The sequence below is a fragment of the Lacerta agilis genome, chromosome 1 (genome assembly GCF_009819535.1).
Source record: "Lacerta agilis isolate rLacAgi1 chromosome 1, rLacAgi1.pri, whole genome shotgun sequence".
Lineage (NCBI taxonomy): Eukaryota > Metazoa > Chordata > Lepidosauria > Squamata > Lacertidae > Lacerta > Lacerta agilis.
Window position 1 is genome coordinate 40,848,325 of NC_046312.1, and position 19,572 is coordinate 40,867,896.

General features: G+C 40.8%; 1 protein-coding gene across 1 annotated transcript in view; it reads right to left on the reverse strand.

Moving 5' to 3' along the window:
* Nucleotides 1–414: 414 nt before the first annotated feature.
* RMDN3 (regulator of microtubule dynamics 3) overlaps nucleotides 415–19,572 on the reverse strand; it is a 30,005-nt gene continuing 10,847 nt past the window's right edge. The window contains exons 7-13 of the mRNA XM_033145372.1: nucleotides 19,428–19,488; nucleotides 11,721–11,796; nucleotides 10,273–10,350; nucleotides 7,535–7,633; nucleotides 6,200–6,253; nucleotides 3,136–3,216; nucleotides 415–736 (exon numbers count right to left, since the gene is read on the reverse strand). Coding sequence (XP_033001263.1) covers nucleotides 683–736; nucleotides 3,136–3,216; nucleotides 6,200–6,253; nucleotides 7,535–7,633; nucleotides 10,273–10,350; nucleotides 11,721–11,796; nucleotides 19,428–19,488 — 503 coding nt within the window. The 3' untranslated portion in view covers nucleotides 415–682. The remainder of the gene's footprint in view (nucleotides 737–3,135; nucleotides 3,217–6,199; nucleotides 6,254–7,534; nucleotides 7,634–10,272; nucleotides 10,351–11,720; nucleotides 11,797–19,427; nucleotides 19,489–19,572) is intronic.

A 19,572-nucleotide genomic window follows, 5' to 3' on the forward strand; every position in this document is an offset into this window, starting at 1 on the left:
CAAAGGGGACAATTAAAGCTTTCCCATAAACCTTACTCCCAAATTTACTCCCCGCACCCACCCAGTTCAACCTATTTGTCTTATGGCAAATTAAACTGGAAAACATAAAGGTATTGGTTATATACCCAACATATAGCTGGTGAGATTCTAAATGGGAAACTGCTTTTAAATGGGAAACTTAAAAAAAACAAACTTCCCAGGTCTGCTTTAATCTAAAAACTATGGGAGATCTTGTGCCTAATTCTGCCATCACATCTAATATAGGCCTTCTTTTTACTGATTAATTTCTAATGTATTATGAAAACAGGATTAACATACAAAATGCCATGTTGATAACATCACAATTAAGGAAGTGTGCAATTAATGTGGCTTGGAAATGTCTGGCTGCTGAATATGCAAAACACAAGCATGAAAAAATAATCAACTTGGTAACTTCTGTTTTGAGGACACTTAAGCATACTGATTTAGCAATCAAGGGATATGAGCTGAATCACTTTTCTTTGACTATCATGCCAGCCTAATTCTTTGAAAAAGGACTGCTGAAACCACGGTTTGATTTTTCATTTGCATTCTGCGTCATGTTGATGAAGCCCAGCAAGGATAATAATGACTGTGAAACCTTTTAGACTGGAACTTTCACTGCATTTGCACAACTATTATGCAGACGGATCTTTCAACTTGCTTAGTCTTCTGAATTTGCTTCCATCTCTTCCATCTCTCTACTGCTTTCAGCGTCCTGGAGGAATGAAAAGGAACAAAGTAAATTTGTAGCTAGCTGGCTTGAACTAATCCCATCTGCAAAAATTTACAATCAGGATGATCAACATTCTATTCTTCTCCCAACCTCCTAGGGAGAAAATGAAACCAACAACCCTGACTGGCTCTTCTTCCTTTTCCATACTGTTTATACTTCAAAAATGCAGTGGAAACCTTTCACTCTTGGCCTTAATTTGGCCCAGCAGGGGCCCAAATTTAACCCATGTTTTCCCCAAACCATGCCCACCTGCTAAAGACACAACTGCAGATGAACTGCTTAAAAGTGTTCTCCCAATATTTCCTTGGAAAGCCAGGCTCAGCGATGGTCAGCTGATCAGTGCTGACAGCAATACCCCCTGATGTGGTCCATTTGTAGGCACAGTTTGAATCCAGCTGGGGTACCTCAAACATTCCATCTCCCTTCCCTCCTTTTAAACACAAAGCCTATATTATTCAGTTACCAGAAGTGGACAGCAAGGAGAAGCAGCTAAAAACACAACCCCTGCTACAATCCTGTACCTGACCAAGTGAAAGATATCCAGTAGTACAGTAGTAAAACAGCAGCAGCATAAAAACACCAAATGGAAAATCTTCCACAGTCCTTTCCGCTGAAAGTAAATACCCAGCCTATCAGATCTATCTAGGGCAGGCATAGGCAAACTCGGCCCTCCAGATGTTTTGGGACTACAACTCCCACCATCCCTAGCTAACAGAACCAGTGGTCAGGGATGATGGGAATTGTAGCCCCAAAACATCTGGAGGGCAAAGTTTGCCTATGCCTGATCTAGGGTATATCACAACCTAATATATTTGCATAAGTCAAGCATAATCAGCTACCCATCCTCATCCTAGGGTCTCACCCTGGGAAACTTCCAGTCCTGTTTCTCACTCTGGGGGAAGAAATATTGGACAAGATCACCAGCATCTGGCCTCTCACCCTGACGCCCATTCAACAAAACTCAGTATCCCCTAGGAGACTAACCATGCTGTAATATCACTGGCTGATGCTTGCCCTGATTTCGAAATGGTGACTGTGCCCCTGCCAACACCACTGGGGGATGCCTTGCCACTTGTGGCCAGCCTGGTCTTTATGGCCATTAGATGTTCATTCTCCACTTTTGACACTCAATTCTGATTTATATAGATGCACACTCCTGCTACAGTGTGCAACTTGTTTTCCTAAAATGCCTGGTTAGCAAAAGTCTTCCCCTAGCCAAGTCTGACAGGTTTTTGCTGCCTGAATTGATGGATCTAACCTTTTCTTGATCTCTGAAATTTCCTGTTCAGTGACTGGAATTCTTAAGTTTGACATCTGGTTTCCCTAAGCTTGGCAGCCTGCATTAGAAGATTTGTTAGTGCAATACTAGATATTGTTCTGGAGGTGGCAGTAACACCAGTTTCGCATAATATAAAATAGTGAGCAAAATTCAGTATATCCATAGCCCGAAAGTCAGTTAAAGAGCTGCGCAACAAAAGATAAAACCCCTTTCAGGTGAAAACTTTTAAAAAGAAAGAAGACCCCCAAAATAACTGCAGGCACTATTGCCTAGAATGAACATTCCAGCTTAAAAACATCTGACAGGGTCCGTGAAGGTCTCATCTCAAGTTCAATGCAGCCAGTTTCATCTTATTTAACTGCAATATTAATATTATATTATTGGCCTGTTACCTAAAATATATCCAAGCAACATTATAGAAAATAAAATTCATATAAAATGTTAACATTCCACCCAACATTAATAAAAAACAGCCCCACCATAACAGCGATGGAAAAATTACTTATCACCACTTACCACTTACTTGCAAGGCCTACCAAGATGTACCAGGCAGCCACTTTGCTCCTCCAAGGTCATTTTGCTGCTGTGCTGCACTGAATTCAGCCATGGTTTGGCTTTATGTGCTGTCCAAACCTGGGTTGTGGTATAGTGCTCTCCATACCAACCATGAGCTGCAAACCAGGAAAGCTACACTGCAAGCCAGAGTTCATGCAATATAAACCATGGCTTAACTTGGCAAAGCACAATGACTAGAGAGCAACAAAGTGGTCGTGATCTTTTCTCCCAAAGCCTGGCTAAGTCATGGTTTAGCTTAGAATGACATATGAATCAGATCAGTGGGATTCAGCAGTTTGAATATTTAGGTTCATCTACTACCTATTTAAAATGACATTAAAATTAACATACTGTATTTTTATTTTAAAAATTACTCAGGAATAGGTTTAGAAAACTGCTCAAAAAGGAAGGAGGATAAAATAAAAACTAAAGTGTAGATTTAATAGGCTGTCTATCTCTGAGGACAGGCACAACTAAATATGAGATGGCATATTATTTGGATCTGTTAAATCATCATATTCACACATGAATGACACTCAAACACTACCTCTTTTGTGATGACTGGCAACTCTGAAGCCAAACTCAGCCAGTGAGCAGCTGCCGAGTTATCTCCCAGTTCCTTGTAGCACTGTAAGAGAGAGTGGGGCGGGAAAGCAAAAATTAAAACAAGATGGAACGTTTTATGGGGATGTGTATTCCATTAATAAAAAATATAATTTATCTTTTCAAACACTGAAACTCATAGAGAACAGAAGAGGACACGCCCAGAGAAACCACTTTCAAAAATGTATAGTAGATTGAACTCTAAGAGAGAAGCATCAGAATGGGTGACATCAACAGCCCACGTACAAACCCATTAAGCTGAGGCTGCCACACCCCTGGGGTGTGGGCATGGGGCTGACACCCTCCTCACAGACTCCATTTAGCAGAATTTGTCTAACCATTTAGCAGAATTTGTCTAACCATCTTGGGACACATTTTACCCTTTGCTTTCACAGAATCACCAGTGGAATCAAAATACCCTGATTCGCCTCCAAAAGGCGCACTGTTCCATTGTCTCCCGAGACAGACGGATTGCCAACAAAACTATGTACAACAGATCATTTTCTTTGAATATAAGAATTTAATAATTTGCCCAATTGCCAAACACTAGCTGTTGTTGTTTAGTCGTTCAGTCATGTCCGACTCTTTGTGATCCCATGGACCACAGCACGCCAGGCACTCCTGTCTTCAAACACTAGCTATATATATATATATATATATATATATATATATATATATAGTCCTACTGTCATAGACTGTGAAACCCTATGCATATTTACTCGAGTTAATCCCACCACGGCATGGCCAAACATGGCCCTCCAGCTGTTTTGGGGACTACAATTCCCATTATCCCAGACCACTGGTCCTGTTAGTTAGGGATGATGGGAGTTGTAGTCCCAAAACACCTGGAGGGCCAAGTTTGAGTGTATGCAGGATTGCAGCCTTAGTTAAAATGGAACGGAAGCGTAAATGATTTTCAAGTGACTCCAATAAGTTATTTTGCTAAGAGGTACAGGATAGTCTAAATAAATCTACCGGTATTAAAAAGTGTTCAAAATATTGTTTAATAAAAATTTTACACCACTTGATTGTAAAAAAAACCCAAAGCAGCTTACAAAAGATAAAACAGTAAAATCAAGAGAAATTCACAACCATACATACAAAAGTTAAAATACTAAAACAGATTAAAATTACCTCAACTTTCTAAGCATCTGTGGGTAGGCTTGTCTAAACAAGAATGTTTGTAGCTAAAGAGTGACCATGTGTATCATCATGGTGTGGTTTAATTGCACCAGAATCCCAATTCACAGTTCAACTGTATCATATGCAACACTGATATTTAGAATAGTAACTTTGCTATTTTATTAATAACAAACTCTTCTTGAAATGGAAGGATGATGAAGAAATGATAATTAAAATGAACTTAGATCTAGGCTTCTTAGACATATATATGGAAAACATTCCATGGTGGGGAAATTCTTATAGTCCTGTATTTATAACTAAAGATTATATTCATTTGACATCCTATTCATGTATGAGATACACAACGGCCCTCAGTATAGTAAAACAAGTAAAAAAGTAACCTGCACAAAGATTTCTGCATTTTGTTGATTTCTTTTTAAATTTTATTATCACCTTCCAGTTTTTACAGAAGACTGTCAAAGCAAGTAAAACTTGTGGCAGATTCAAATTCTAATATATTCCAAGCCAGGAACAGAATCTTAAAAACTTTTACACTACTCAACCTCAAAATGAGGTTGTTTGGGACTTGGGGAACAGAGTGATTTTACAGGGAGCAAATCCCTCTACACTCTTGCTTGACTTCTCCTCCGGCTATTGTAGCAAAAGCCATTTGGCATTAAAACTTTCATGGGCTCCAACTGGAGGTCACAGAAACGAGACAATGCAGCTCCAGAAAAAAATCATTCAGTTTGTGCAAACAAGAACATATTTCAAATCCTTTGTGGAACCAAACTGAACAATTTCCACGTAAATCACAACATGATCTAGAATATAGATACAAAAAGCCAACAGCAATCCCCCCCCCCGCAACAAAAACGTCCCTAGCCCAAGTTTCTGTTCAGCAGCCTCAGCTTTTGTAGTTGGAGTCAGTCAGGACCCCACCCTAGCAGGCCAGTGGGGAAGGACCTGCAAGGCAGGGAGCAGGTCTTCCAGGACTCACAGCCAAGATAGTCCAACTACGGCTTTGCCCCACTTTGTATGCTGGCAGAAGGCAAGCTGGGCAGGTTGCCTTGCCCTCCCCCCAATAATCTTATTCAATTTTTTTTAAAAATGGAAATATGCTTTGTATAAACAAGCTAGGTACAGAATGATTATCTGACGAAAAGCACAAGTGTCCCCTGACATAAATTTACTTCGGTGATCTTAACACACGTGGAAGCAATTTTACTGGAACACAGGAAATAAAATATTACGTTCTCTCTCTTTCATGCATACTTCTTAAAATTGGTAACGATGCTATTGGTAACTCATCAGTTTTAACCTGCTTTGGCTCTTTACTTCAACCTCTACCTTTAAGCTCATTCTCCAATGCTACTCTATAAGTATAAATGTCATTAAAATTTATGAAGAAACCATAGCCTGTTGTTGTTATGATGATGATGATGATGGTAACATTATTGCCAGATATATTCATTCTGAGTTAAATATTTAAGATCTTTGCAGTTTGCATTTGATACTCATCTTTATCATGTGGAACAAGGTCATAAGCCGGTGGCATAGCACTCACTTTGCATGCAGAGGGTTTCACATTCAATCCCAGGCACCATCAGTCAAATGGACCTTGGGTGGCAGGGTTCGGGAATGCCACTTCCCAAGGCTTTTGAGAGCCACTACCCGGTTGGAGCCATAGATACTAGGGGCTAGAATGCCTAATGGTCATCTTGAGTGACGCAGACCATTGGAAGGGTGTAGCATAGTTTTTCTAAATAAATAATGGTCTGACTCCGCATTAGGCAGTTTCATGTTTTCAAACCAAGCAGTCTAGTTCTGAACTTCTAATGTACGTAAACACACAACTTTTGTGGCCCAAGCAAACATACACTTACCTTGGCAATGTATATTCTTCCCACTTTTGAAAAACCAGCACTCAGGTCTTCGGCCTACAATGAATATGAAGAATTAAAGATGATTCAGAGTGATTAGACTTTAGCTCAGGCTATGCAGGTTCTACACCAGGGGTCCCCAAACTAAGGTCCGGGGGCCAGATGCGGCCCAATCGCCTTCTAAATGCGGCCCGTGGATGGTCTGGGAATCAGCGTGTTTTTACATGAGTAGAATGTGTCCTTTTATTTAAAATGCATCTCTGGATTATTTGTGGGGCCTGCCTGGTGTTTTTACATGAGTAGAATGTGTGCTTTTATTTCAAATGCATCTCTGGGTTATTTGTGGGGCATAGGAATTCGTTCATATTTTTTTTCCAAAATATAGTCTGCCCCCCCCCCCAAGGTCTGAGGGACAGTGGACCAGCCCCCTGCTGAAAAAGTTTGCTGACCCCTGTTCTACACTGTTCATCTGACAGAAACTGTCTGCACTCTAATGGTTCAGGAAAATGGGGAGGGGGCCTATTAGAGAGAAACTTCTGCTACGCTCACATCATTTTAAGAAGCAGGTCTTTCAGATACTTCTGCATGTAGCCCATGTGAGTTACCCTTGCCCATCAAAATACATGACCTGTACACCTAACAAAACATCTAGAGGGGCAGTCGTATTAGTCTGTTGCATCAAAAAGACCACAAAAATCTTGGAAGCTTATCCCATAGTATTTATTTTAGCCTTTAATGCAAGGGTGGGGAACTTCAGGCCCAGGATCTGCATGCAGCCTTCCAGACCTATCTGACTCTCAGTGGTCCTGAATTATGCTCTCCAAATATTTTTGCCTGGCTGAAATGTGTCCTTGAACTGTGATAATTGTCTCATTATTTGACTGGATGGAAGCTGGGAAAAGATGTGTGTTTACGTGTGTAAAAGTTTATTATTTATTGCACTTATTAGTCACTTTTCTTTTACTAAAGGTACAAAAGGTTTACAAAATAGTACAAAGATTAAAACCATTATAAAACCAAAATAGATCCATACATCTAAAAGGTAGGTCCTAACATATTCCACTCACTGAAAGAGACCAAAAATATCTAAACCCCTCTAAATTAAGGGGCAAAAAACTGGCCAAGAGAAATGTTTTTGCCGGGCACCAAAAAGTAGATAGTGATGGAATAAATAGGGAGCCGCCACCAAAAAGGCCCATTCTCATGTTTAAGAAGCTTGGTAGCTTCTTTTGCTGTTGTTCAAATATGCTTGAAAATGCTGAACTTTAGCTGCTTCTGTTGGTGGTTTGTGCACAACTAATAACTAGCCATTTTAGTGCTTTGCTCAACTGTTAGTACCTTTAAGAAATTCTGCAGTGCATCCTGAACAGTGGCTGTGGGAGGTTCTTCATACAAGGCGGCAGCAGTTTTCCTTTCCAACCATCCCAGATGAGAGACCTGCATAAAAACAAAGAGGTGAACATAATCTTCGACTATAACTTGGCAGCCAACACATAACCTACCTAGTTCATATGCCTATCTCACCAGTGATTCCATTTGTATGGCAGAGGAACAGGATAGCACGCATCCGTCCTTCCAGGAATAATGTAATGCAGGTGCTCTACAGAGACCAGGGTATACCAGACAGAAGCATAGCTGTCAACTTTCCCCCTTTTTTGTGGGAAATTCCCTTATTCCAGCGCCGTTTCCCAAAGCAAGAAAAAGGAAGGTTGACAGCTATAGACAGAAGGTATTAACATGGTTATTTACCATCAATATAAGATGGCGGTGGCCTCCATGTGTTGCAATCATGTTGAATGCCACTTAAAATGTGCAGTAATAGGTAGGGCACCTACTCCCTCACCAGCAACTACAGAAAAGAATTGCTACATGGATTAAGAACCAATTAATCTAGTGTCTTCTCCCACCAGTATTCCTTCGTTTTTGAGATGAAATATTATAGAAGTAGAGGTTGCTACTCCCCATTGCCATTCAATATTTAAATGACCATTTGCTTGTAATGACACTCTAGTTAATGTTCTCTTTTGTTATCCAACACTACTAAATTTCAACTGCAGCCAAGTTGGACTCTGCTAGCAGTGGAAGAGCAAGCTAGCAGTCCCATTGCCTGGGCATCTATTTTTTTTTTATGCCTCATAGTCACTGTACTAAATAAACTTAGCTCAGTCAAGATTTTTTCAATAAGTGAATGAATTGCCCTCAATTCATTCCTTTCTTTACACCATTAAAAAATATAAAGCACGTGATACAATTTTCTAAATACCTGCAACGGTTTCTGATAAGAGCAGCAGAAGAAAAACACATGCTAAGCATTATACAAATACACTGTATGCAGGAGCCCTGGAGTGCTCCAAAACATCCTTAATCACATCCATGTGTGTTCAAAAGAGGGAAGTGTGATTGTTTTTACTGGAGTAAAATTATGGGGAAAGTGAAAGCATGCATTTGCCTGCAACTAATGCTTTTCTTTCACTATCCCTTTGTGTCCACTTCCCTTGCCCCCTCCAATGAACAAAGCACTAAATCGGGATCTTAAAACTACCTAGGATCTTGAGTTTCTTACAACTTGGAACTGCTTTGAGCATAATAGCATTTTCCCCTCTAGAGGAAGAGGAAAGAAAGAAAACAGATCCAGGTAATAAATCATGAACATAATGTTGCTAATCTAGAACACGCACAATATATAGAGACAGCAAATAATTTAAAGTCATCTACTGGTGCAAATAATAGTAACATTTCAATAGAAGGTACAACAGGTTTTTTTTAAAAAAATTATTCAACACAATTCTAACTTGTTCAATTAAAAAAGGATCGCTTTTTAAATATACCTCATATTCATAAATCAAAGCATGAACAGATTTTGTTCAAATGCATGTTGCCAAAAAGAAGCCAGTATCAGTTTGACGCTAACTCACAATATAAATATCTTAACAGCATTCTTATACTCACTACCCAGCAAACACAGGTATAAAACAGTAATCAGGACCAACAGTAGCAGCAGATGATCGCACTACAAATCTCTGCAGTCAGACACATTACACTCCTATCTAAAACTACTTGCCATATGACACTTGTGAGATAAATCCAACCACACAATACTACTTTTTGCTCATTAGTGGTTGTTTTGTGCATGCTGCCAATTCATGCATTTCAAAACAGTGCTGGCTCTCTACATCAGCAACTTTTAAGCTGGACATCCCACATTACCTAGGAAACCTCATTTTGGTCAACTATTAGATTCTAATGTAAATGCCCTGAGGACCAGTGAATTAGTTAGCAGCCACTAGCCTTCTGTGTGTGTGCACGTTTGAGAGAGAGACAGAAAGAGAGCGTGCACATCACAAGGCCGTAACACTTCCATGCAAATTCCATCCCACTGCAAAGATCTAATTGAGTTTATTTTTAATGTTGCCTCAAATAAATGATGCATCGACACTCAATTGCCAAATACAGGAAGAAGTGGAGAAAGGAGCTGTGGGACAGATTTCAACATTTTAAATCAGGAACGCTGTACCACAACAGGATTTTGAAGCATCACAAAACATTACAATTGCATCCATCTGCAATAAATGCAATAAAACTGAGTTGCTGAACCAAATCAATGAAGCAGACTATTTTTGTGAAGATCTTATCGGCAGCTGAAATTGCATAAAAGAATCCAGACAGTTAAAAACAGAAAAACCCTAAGGCATTCAACAGATGTATTTTATTTCCTACTCTGCACTGGCTTGGTCATGTCCACAGAATGGAAGATGGTAGGATCCCCAAGGACGTGCTCTATGGGGAGCTGCCTTCAGTCACTAGACCCATTGGCACACCAACTCTGTGTTAAAAAGATGTCTGCAAATGTGACAGAAAGGCTGGCAACATTAACTCCATGTGGGAATTCCTTGCAGACGACCACATCACCTGGAAATTGGTCATGCATCCACAGCACTGGCCAGAGGAGGAATAGGACACACTCTTTCATTGTCTCCCAAGACAGGCGGGTGCCAACAACAAACAACAATATAGACAAAATAATTTAGCATGATGTCTTGTGACCTCAGAAATACATATTAAAGAAAATGATTTACCTGGTAACACCACCGGCCCAGGAGATAGTAAGATTTGGGGTCATCTGGTTTCAGAGCAATTGCTTTGTCCACATGTTTCTAAAGAGATGTACAGCAAAGACATTTCTCATTCATGAAGCACAATTTTAAGATTACACTCATTTTGGGATAAATCTATGAGTCCACTAAAAACATGTTTCCTATGTAACAATGACCGAAAGCAGTAAGCTATCAAAAAGCTGGTAATATAGTACTTGCTAACACCAGAGTATATACCAGGGGTAGGCAACCTAAGGCCCGTGGGCCAGATGCGGCCCAATCACCTTCTCAATCTGGGAATCAGGAAAGGAAAACTGTAAAGCTGAATTTCTGGTCCCAGTGCCACTTTTTGTACTCTATGCTTTTGTGGAATCTCAGAATACTGACAGCTTTCTATATGGTGGCACATATACCAGTTCTTTTCCACTTAACTAAGCACGCATGCCTGGAGCCACCCCTTACTCCTAAGTTTGGCTCTGCTGCTGCACCAGACCCGCATAAGAGTTCCCTCCCTCCACCTGCAGAAAGCTTATGTAGTGATTAAACTGTGACCAGTCTTTGTTGAGCTCTGATTTGCTTTTAGCAGGGGTAGGCAACCTAAGGCCTGGGGCCCTGATGCGGCCCAATCACCTTCTCAATCCGGCCCGCCGATGGTCCGGGAATCAGCATGTTTTTACATGAGTAGAATGTGTCCTTTTATTTAAAATGCATCTCTGGGTTATTTGTGGGGCATAGGAATTCGTTCATATTTTTTTTTCAAAATATAGTCCGGCCCACCACATGGTCTGAGGGACAGTGGACTGGTCCACGGCTGCAAAAGGTTGCTGACCCCTGATATATACCAAAGACAAGACTCTCTGCAAACTTCTTTAAGTCATTTCTTAAAATCTGTTAAAGGGCACAAATGGCATGTCCTCGTTTATGTCAACCACATATTTTAAAATCCTCCTCCTACACGCACTATGGGATCCTACAGCACTGGAGACTGCTATGCGAAACAAACAAAAACTAGGGAGGAACCAATTGTAGGGTTCAACTGAAGCAGAGACCATTAAATTAACCGGCCTTATCTTCATGAATGTTTACTTCACACAGTCCTCTGGAGTACAGAACAGCACCATGGAAGAGCAGCACCCACATTGCATGTACATGTGTGTGTTATATGAGAGAGGGTGAGAGAGACAGAAGGGTGCCAGAAATGTACAGTGCAGAGTACCGGCTGACGTAAAAGTCAGAATAAACCTCAGCCATAAATTGGTTGGGTAGCTTTAAGCAGACCATGGTTATAATCAGTTGGAAATCTTACTTGCAGCTTAGTCTTATAATATATTTGGTGTCCTTCCTATCATGTTCTCAGGCCTTTTCAACACAATATCCTATTTTTCTCCATTGTGATAAATGTCTTTTTAAAAGAGAAAAAGCCACCTTACCTTAAAAATGTGCCCTGCTTGTATGCGCTTTTGTATACTTTCGTGTTCTGACGCCTGGCCACATAAAACGGCATACCTGGAAATTACAATAAGCCTGAGCATTAGTGTATTGTTCCAAAATCTGGTTTTTTAGCATGGTGTTGTGGTTGTGTTCTGCGGTAGGAAAATATCAAATGCTCTGTTGTCCTGAGAAGCCATGTACAAAGGAAACAGAGGGCAAGTAATTAACAACAGTTTACAAACACCAAGTTTGATACCTTGTCACTTCATAGTCACTTTACACACACCCTGAATTGGCCCCCCAAGGCTCAGGTGAGTCACTATCTCCTCTCAGGACTGCTTTACAGCCTTGGCATTAGGTTGTTCTCAGAGGGCTCGTATTCAAACTTCTCTTTGGCCAAGTTGAACTCCACTTGACAAACACCACCTGTGCCACTTGCTAAGTGGGATTTTGAGGCCAGCCTTTGATACATGGGAAGTAGCTTGTGCAGGAGGTTTTTTTTCCTAGACCCTCTAGAATCACAGATAAGCTTGGTTAACATAAATCAAACAGAAACCAATCTGATCATGTCAGTAGAAATTGGGACCTAATCCAGCATTTTGTTCAAGCGAGCAAGCCAACACATTCAGATCCAGGCTTTTTCATTTGAGCTTATAAAAGGATGTCTAGGACTAGTTGATGCATGAAAAGAGGCTGCCTACCAATCAAAGAAAAGGTGGGAAACCATATTATTAAAGTATTGATTCTATACCTATGAAGCAGAATGTCTAAGAAAATGCCAAATGAAATATAATAATCCCGTCTTTAAAAAATACCAAATGAGGTATAACCATCCCTACATGTTTTAAGCATGATTCTTCTTTAGGGAATCAGCTGAAACAAATAGTAAACAAAATTTAACAAAATGCAAATTAAATACAAGAAAAACTTTTCTAAAATATTTAATATGAAAGGACAGCTGTGAACAGGAACTTATTTTTTAAAACCTGCAAATTCTTAAGTAACGCAGAAGAAGTTCACAAGTTGAATCTTCTGTCCCTGGAAGAGCTTGGAAGAGCTGTGGACCAATGCATCACCTCAGTGGGAAAGAGATTGTGGGGAGAAGCCAAAGTAGAGACTATGGGGCAGGGTGGGTGGGTGAGACAAAGGCAAAATGGATGTTGCGGTCATGGGGACATAAAGTGAAGAAAATACCAGAGGCTTTGACACTGAGTATTAGATTTCTGCCATTTTTGCATGCATCTAGCTGTTCATTGTGGGGCTTCATTGAGGGGCTACTGAAAGTTCCAGGTCTGAAAGTTCAATGGTTCATATCAGATTCTAATTCAGGCTGCTCAGCAACTCCATAAAACATTAGGATGATCTAATGAAAGTTACTGCAACACTACTAAAAGTTTGTGAGATCTTTAAAATACAGTTTTACAAGGTTGTTTAAACAAGAGAAAGCCATATAACCCCCATGTGAACTCGTAGATCTTCAAATAAACACAGTTAATTACCTCCACGCTTGCCCTGAAGCAAGGCACTAGGAAACTCTTCTCAGTAACTGCTTGTAAATCCTGTCATATTTACTTTCAGTTTCTATCACTGGGGGTAGCAAGAAGAATTTGAACAGCTTAACAAAAGCCTGCCATTAACAGTAACTTTCGGGGAGTCTAGTATGAGCTGAAAGAACACCAGAGCTGCAATCCTGAGCAAGGTTTATGTCCAAGTAAACATACACAGGATCAAGTAGTAACTGTCATCTTTTTTTTTTCTTCCACCTTTCCTGGTTAACATACTAAGCCGGGCCAGGCCTTCAAGAAGTGTCAAACTGTGCAGAAATTCACATTGTGCATAGCAACAGTGAGGAATGTCAGGGACAAGAAAATGAATCGGCCCACATAGCGTTGACGAACTCAATACGGCACAATTCTCCCACCAGCTTTGATGCAGCTTCTCTCCTTGGAAAACAAACTGAGGAGTTTTGTCTCAAGTCTCACCTGCTGGTATCCCACAGCTCAAAGACAGTAGATGTTGATGGTTCAGATCTTGGAGCATTGCCATATAACTCAAAACTAAGCAGATTCTCATGAACCTTGGCCAGCTGAAAAAACACAACCAGCCACCTAGGACTGCAGGGAGATCTGAAACGTCTACCTCACACCCTGCAGTACAATTATATGCCTTGGAGGAGGTAGGGAGATTTATATCCCACCTTTTTTGGTAAACAGGCTTTACAAAGTAGCTAACAACCCCTGCTAATTTACCGTATTTTTCGCTCCATAGGACGCTCCGGACCATAGGGCGCACCTCGTTTTTAGAGGAGGAAACCAGGGGGAAAAAATATTTTTCTGGTTTTCCTCCTCTAAAACCCATGGGTTTTTTTGAGAATCAGCTCAAAGTTTTGCAGCTTTTTTTGCAAAGGGAAAAGCCCTGCTTTTTGAGTTCAGATTTGTGCAGCTTTTGTAAAGGGGGAAAAGCATTGCTTACAAACCAGTAAGCACCAGTACAAACCAGTACAGACCAGTAAGCACCAGTACAAACCAGTATGTACCAGCAAGTAATAGGAAGCAAGAGGAAAGCAAACCAGTACAAACCAGTAAGCACCAGTACAGACCAGTAAGCACCAGTACAGACCAGTACGCACCAGCAAGTAATAGGAAGCAAGAGGAAAGCGAACCAGTACAAACCAGTAAGCACCAGTACAGACCAGTACGCACCAGCAAGTAATAGGAAGCAAGAGGAAAGCGAACCAGAACAAACCAGTAAGCACCAGTACAAGCCAGTACAGACCAGTAAGCACCAGCAAGTAATAGAAAGCAAGAGGAAAGCAAACCAGTACAAACCAGTAAGCACCAGTAGGTAATAGGAAGCAAGAAGAAAGCAAACCAGTAAGCACCAGCAAGTAATAGAAAGCAAGAGGAAAAGTAACAGAAAGCCCCCAAATGGCTGAAAAACTCAATTTCCCAGGATCCTCAGCCCTCCCAAAGGAACTACTGTGCAAGGGGCCTGGGCCAGGCAGGAAGGGAGCTAGCTCTCTTATCTCCCTTCTTCTAAGGAGCTCAGAGAGGCGTACATGGCTTTTCTCTCCTCTTTGCTCAACCTCATTTTTACCTTCACAACTAATGAGATGTGCTAGCCTAATAGATCATGAGTCCACATTTACCCTGTGAGTTTTATGGTCAGGTAGGAATTTGAATGCAATTTAGGGTGATGCATGTGTGTGCGTGTCGTCATGTACATGGTTGTAAGGGAACATGCAGTTCTCAAGATGCAGTTACAGGGGCATCAGTAAGCTTCTAAACCAATAGTACAGAGCTTTCCAAACTGTGCATCGTGACACACTAGTGTGTCGGCTGCAGTGTGCAGGTGTGTCGCATGAACACTCCTCCTGGAGCTGCAAAGGGTTAGTTTAACCTCCAGTTTGCTAGTAAAACTGAATTACTGTGTCGTGAAGTGATGCAAAACTGAATTGCTGTGTCATGAAATGAAGCATATCCAAAAAGTGTGTCACCAACTTGAAAAGTTTGGAAAGCTTTGTGATAGTAGATGGCTTCCAGCTGTCTGAATCTTCCCTAAGATAGGGGGAATGAGAACATGAATAGTGCCAATATCAGCTTTCCCAACATGGTTATTCTTCTTTTAAAGCAGCCGTGGAGGGTAATTAATCTGATAGGGGCAGTGGCACTGGGGGTGGGGATTACTTCTTTCACTCCTGACCATCCTTTGAAGCTGCTATCAGGCATGCAGGGAAGGAAAGTGGGTATCTAGGGACAATGGGTGTAACTTTATGCCAAGGATCATACCACACATACTGGAGTTTTGCTTTTTCTCCATCCTTGAGGTTGCAAACCTTTACTGAAGTTTTTTATATTATTTAACTGCTCTGACATAGAGAAGTACTGTACTCCACAAAATACTAATGGTTTAAATTTTGAAGCAAGAAAAAAAAATACTGCATTTCCCCTCCTCCCAACTGTATCTTTTATTGCACATCAGCTTTCCCATTAGCTATAAAAAAAACAGGCTTGCTATTTCATTCCTGCCACAAGGTCAATCAGTGAAGGAAATAATTCAAGCTGACTTTTAAATGAACTGTTTCCTGAAGGGAAATCTGCTGGATACAAGGAAAACACTTTCCTCGAAAATCTTGTCTACACAAAGAGAAACATCAGGATAAGTTTCACTTAATGAAAATTTACGAAGTTTCAATTCATTCAGCCAACTAGTTCTTCCCCCTCCTCCAAAAAAGGAGTCTTGTGACACCTTCAAGAGATTTATTGCACAGGAAGATCAGTGATTCACAGACCATACTAAAGGTCTGCTAAAATTGATTATTATCCAGAGTCAGAAACCAGAGCAATACAGCTGCTGATATGGATATGGCCCTATTTTCCCTTCTGAATAACCACATTTTCAAAACAGTGAACAAAAAGGGAAATAGATGTGAGAAATTTCAATGACTGCTTTGACATCTGGACTAGAGGTTGCTGTGACTCATTTTTTTAAAAAAAAATCCTAGAAGTTTACCAACTGGTTGTTTTATTGGGCAGCACGGTTTGTATTATAAAATAGCAGCACTGAGTGAAGGAGACAGCTTCCATCAATAAAAAAAAAAACACATTATGAAACTTGGGTAAAGTAATTCATAGAATTCAACTGTTTAAGCACTGCTGCTTAGTAAAGCATCTACTGTTACCAGAATTAAAAGCAGCCTAGATGATGGATGGAGAGGGAGCTGTGGCTCTCCAAATAATGTTAGACTACAGCTCTCAGCATCCCTGACCAATGGTCATGCTGCCTGGGACAGATGGGCAATGGAGTCCAACAACCTATGAAGGAGGACAGGCTCCACTTCATGTAAAGAAATTCCTTAGGTATTGTTCCTTTTCTCCCCTATGTTCCATTGTGACCAACAGCTCTAGAGAGTTTCAGTGGCTACTCTGCAAATCTCCCTCTTCCTAACAGCCATCTAAAGGCCAAACCACTTTTAGGATGCTTTTGAACACCTGCTTCCTCAGCAACAGCCACAAACCTGGGGGCAGTGCACCCCATGAAAGTACCTGCCACCCACCAAATCACTGTACAGTGAACCCTCCGGATACGAATTAAATTCGTTCCGGGGGTCCGTACTTCCAGGTTTCGCCACGCATGCATGTGCAGAAGAGGTGCCGCTTCTGCACATGCATGCGTGGTGAAACCTGGAAGTATACACTTCTGAGTTTGCCGCGTTCACAACCCGAAAGTTATGTATCCAGACCAGTACATAACTCGAGGGTCCACTGTACCGGTAAGTGGAGAAAGTCATCATCTACCCACCAATGAACTTTTGTTAATAGAGATAGCCTGGAACAACTCCAAATTATGTAGCTCTAAATCTAAACATGGCAATTTATCTCAGCAAATTTTATGAACCTTTTGGGTTATCCCAAAACAACGTACATAGAATTCACATCAAGAAGAATGGGCATATTAAGCTTCAAAAACCCATGTTTCGTGAACACACTTTGTTCATAAAAACCCCAGGAACATTTGAGAACTGCAGTTTTTCTGTACACCCCTTTAAAAAAGAGACAACTCATGTGCCAGAATTCCATTTAGGTCTGGAGGCCAGCCTCACACATCTTGTAATTGACTCTCTATGTTCAGTCTCAAAAGGCAAATAACAAACTTTGACTTCTTAGGATGTCTGTAAATATTTTCAGAACTACTCTAACTGCATAAAGGATGGATAATGCTGCACCTGCACTGTTTCCTCTCCAGAGACCACTCTGAAATCCCCTCCTGCTCTTGTTGTACTTCCAACATTTCTTTCAACAGCAAATGCAAACAAATGCCAAAGCAAACAAGCAACTCCTCCTCCTGATCCTTAATTCACAGAGTATGTTTTTAAGGAATGCAGAGGCCACAGACATGCTGAAGCAATGGGGGATTTTCAGTTGTTTTTATTTTGCTAGGCCTTTGGGAATTCACATATTGGTGCCTGAGCACATTAGACTGCATGCTTTACAGCACACGGAGTTGCCCTAGTTTTTGATGGGTGCATATTTTTCTCCCTCTATCACGCGATTAAATGTTACAACTAGTTTTGGAAGTCGCGGGATAAACTTGGGACATCCTATTAAAAACAATTACATCGCACCAGCAAAACATTATATTTCCAGAAACAATACCTAATGACTCTGAAGCTCACCTCTTACTGCTGCCAGATACAGAACTTTAGTCTCTTCCCTCTAGCAGCAGATGGGAGTTCCAAGAAGAGGCTCCCTTTTACTGCTTGGTAGAAAGGATAATGCAATGAAACCCTTCTCACATTCCCGTGAGACACCAAATTTAGACCAATGTGTGCAAGAATTCAGTATTTTTGTTTTAGCACCCTTGAAAGACTAGCCGATAGCAGCGGGTCTTCAAACACTTAATTCTGTTCTTGCCTTTTGGAAAGTTGAATAATACACTACTCAGCAGAAAGACGGAATGCTTTTTTCTGGGGGGGGGGGGACACAGGGGTATTCATACCCCTAAACATTTTGTGAATCTAAGTTTGGGCCTCATTGAGGGGCATTGTTTCAATATGAGTAGGAAAATGAAAGTAGCCCTAAACATTTTTTAAGACAAAAGGCACTGGGCACACATGAAAGCTATAGCAGTTCTTCATACTTCACACCCTCAAATCGCCAGAGTATAAGGGGTTGACAACCATAGTATTAAGCTCACCTTATTTGCCACCTCGGTTTTCTAGTAGGTTAAACATTATATGTGAGTTTTACAGGCACAGTATATAAAAGGTTCAACATGAACAATGCTTTATAAGCAGCCCACCTGGCACTTAAGCCCATGACACTTAAGCAGCAGTGGCCAGCGTGGTGTTGCTCACCTGGCTTCCCAACCCCACACATCACTGCCGATTACCGAGAGGGACAAAGCAGTGGAGAGCTTGGTGGAGCCACAGAGGCAGAGCCAATCCAATACTCCTAACTGGGCGCCCATGTTGAATTCCCTGTTGTCATGTCCCTTCCTCATTCAGTAACCAGCAGAGATGCAAGCATCGGGATGCCAGGTGAGCAATGCTGCCTCACCTGTGCCACCCCAATGGCTACTCCTCCACTTAACAAAAAAAATGTTGACAAGGTGGTACATGTATCATAATTTTACAGTAAGTAGTGTTGTTCTTAGGATTTTAAAATCACAGCTGTATTGCAGCTGAACTGCAGACTTGCAGAAGAAAGAGATTAGGAGCTGGCAAAAGAGGAGCCATTTGTTTTCTCGAAGCAACAGAACTGTCCAGGATATAAGCCTAGACTTCATTTTTTTTACAACTCTGGGGAAAAGCAGTAAATTACTAGATGAGGGCTCATAAGACACTGATACGAATCATATTCTCAGAGTCAAAACATACTTATTATTCTAACAGCCAAAAAAGAAGAAGAAATCCTCTGGGGGAATTGTTCTGAGCCAGTTTGTCATTAGCTGACAAGAGCAAATGGGGAAAACATATTTTGATTAATTGTAAACAGCTCTGTCCATAAACTCAAACTCTTCTGCCAAATGAATAAGTATTTGTGGTAGAAGGATAAATCAAATCTGTACATTTAAGAAGACAGCAGCTCTGTATGTGGACTATACTTCTGAAAAGTTTATGTCTAAAGTGACAACATATAGAAGGCCAATATATAAAACAATTCTCCTTTTTTTGCCTTTTCTTCACAAAGGAAGTAATTACATACCACTGGTGACACTCAGCACTTTGATCTCCCATCTGCAAAGCTGTTTCTGCCTCATCCTTTCCTGCAATGAAAACCAACAAAAATATACTTGTGTGCCACATTTTAAACACTTAACCCTTCAAATACTTTGTAACTGGAGAGTAAC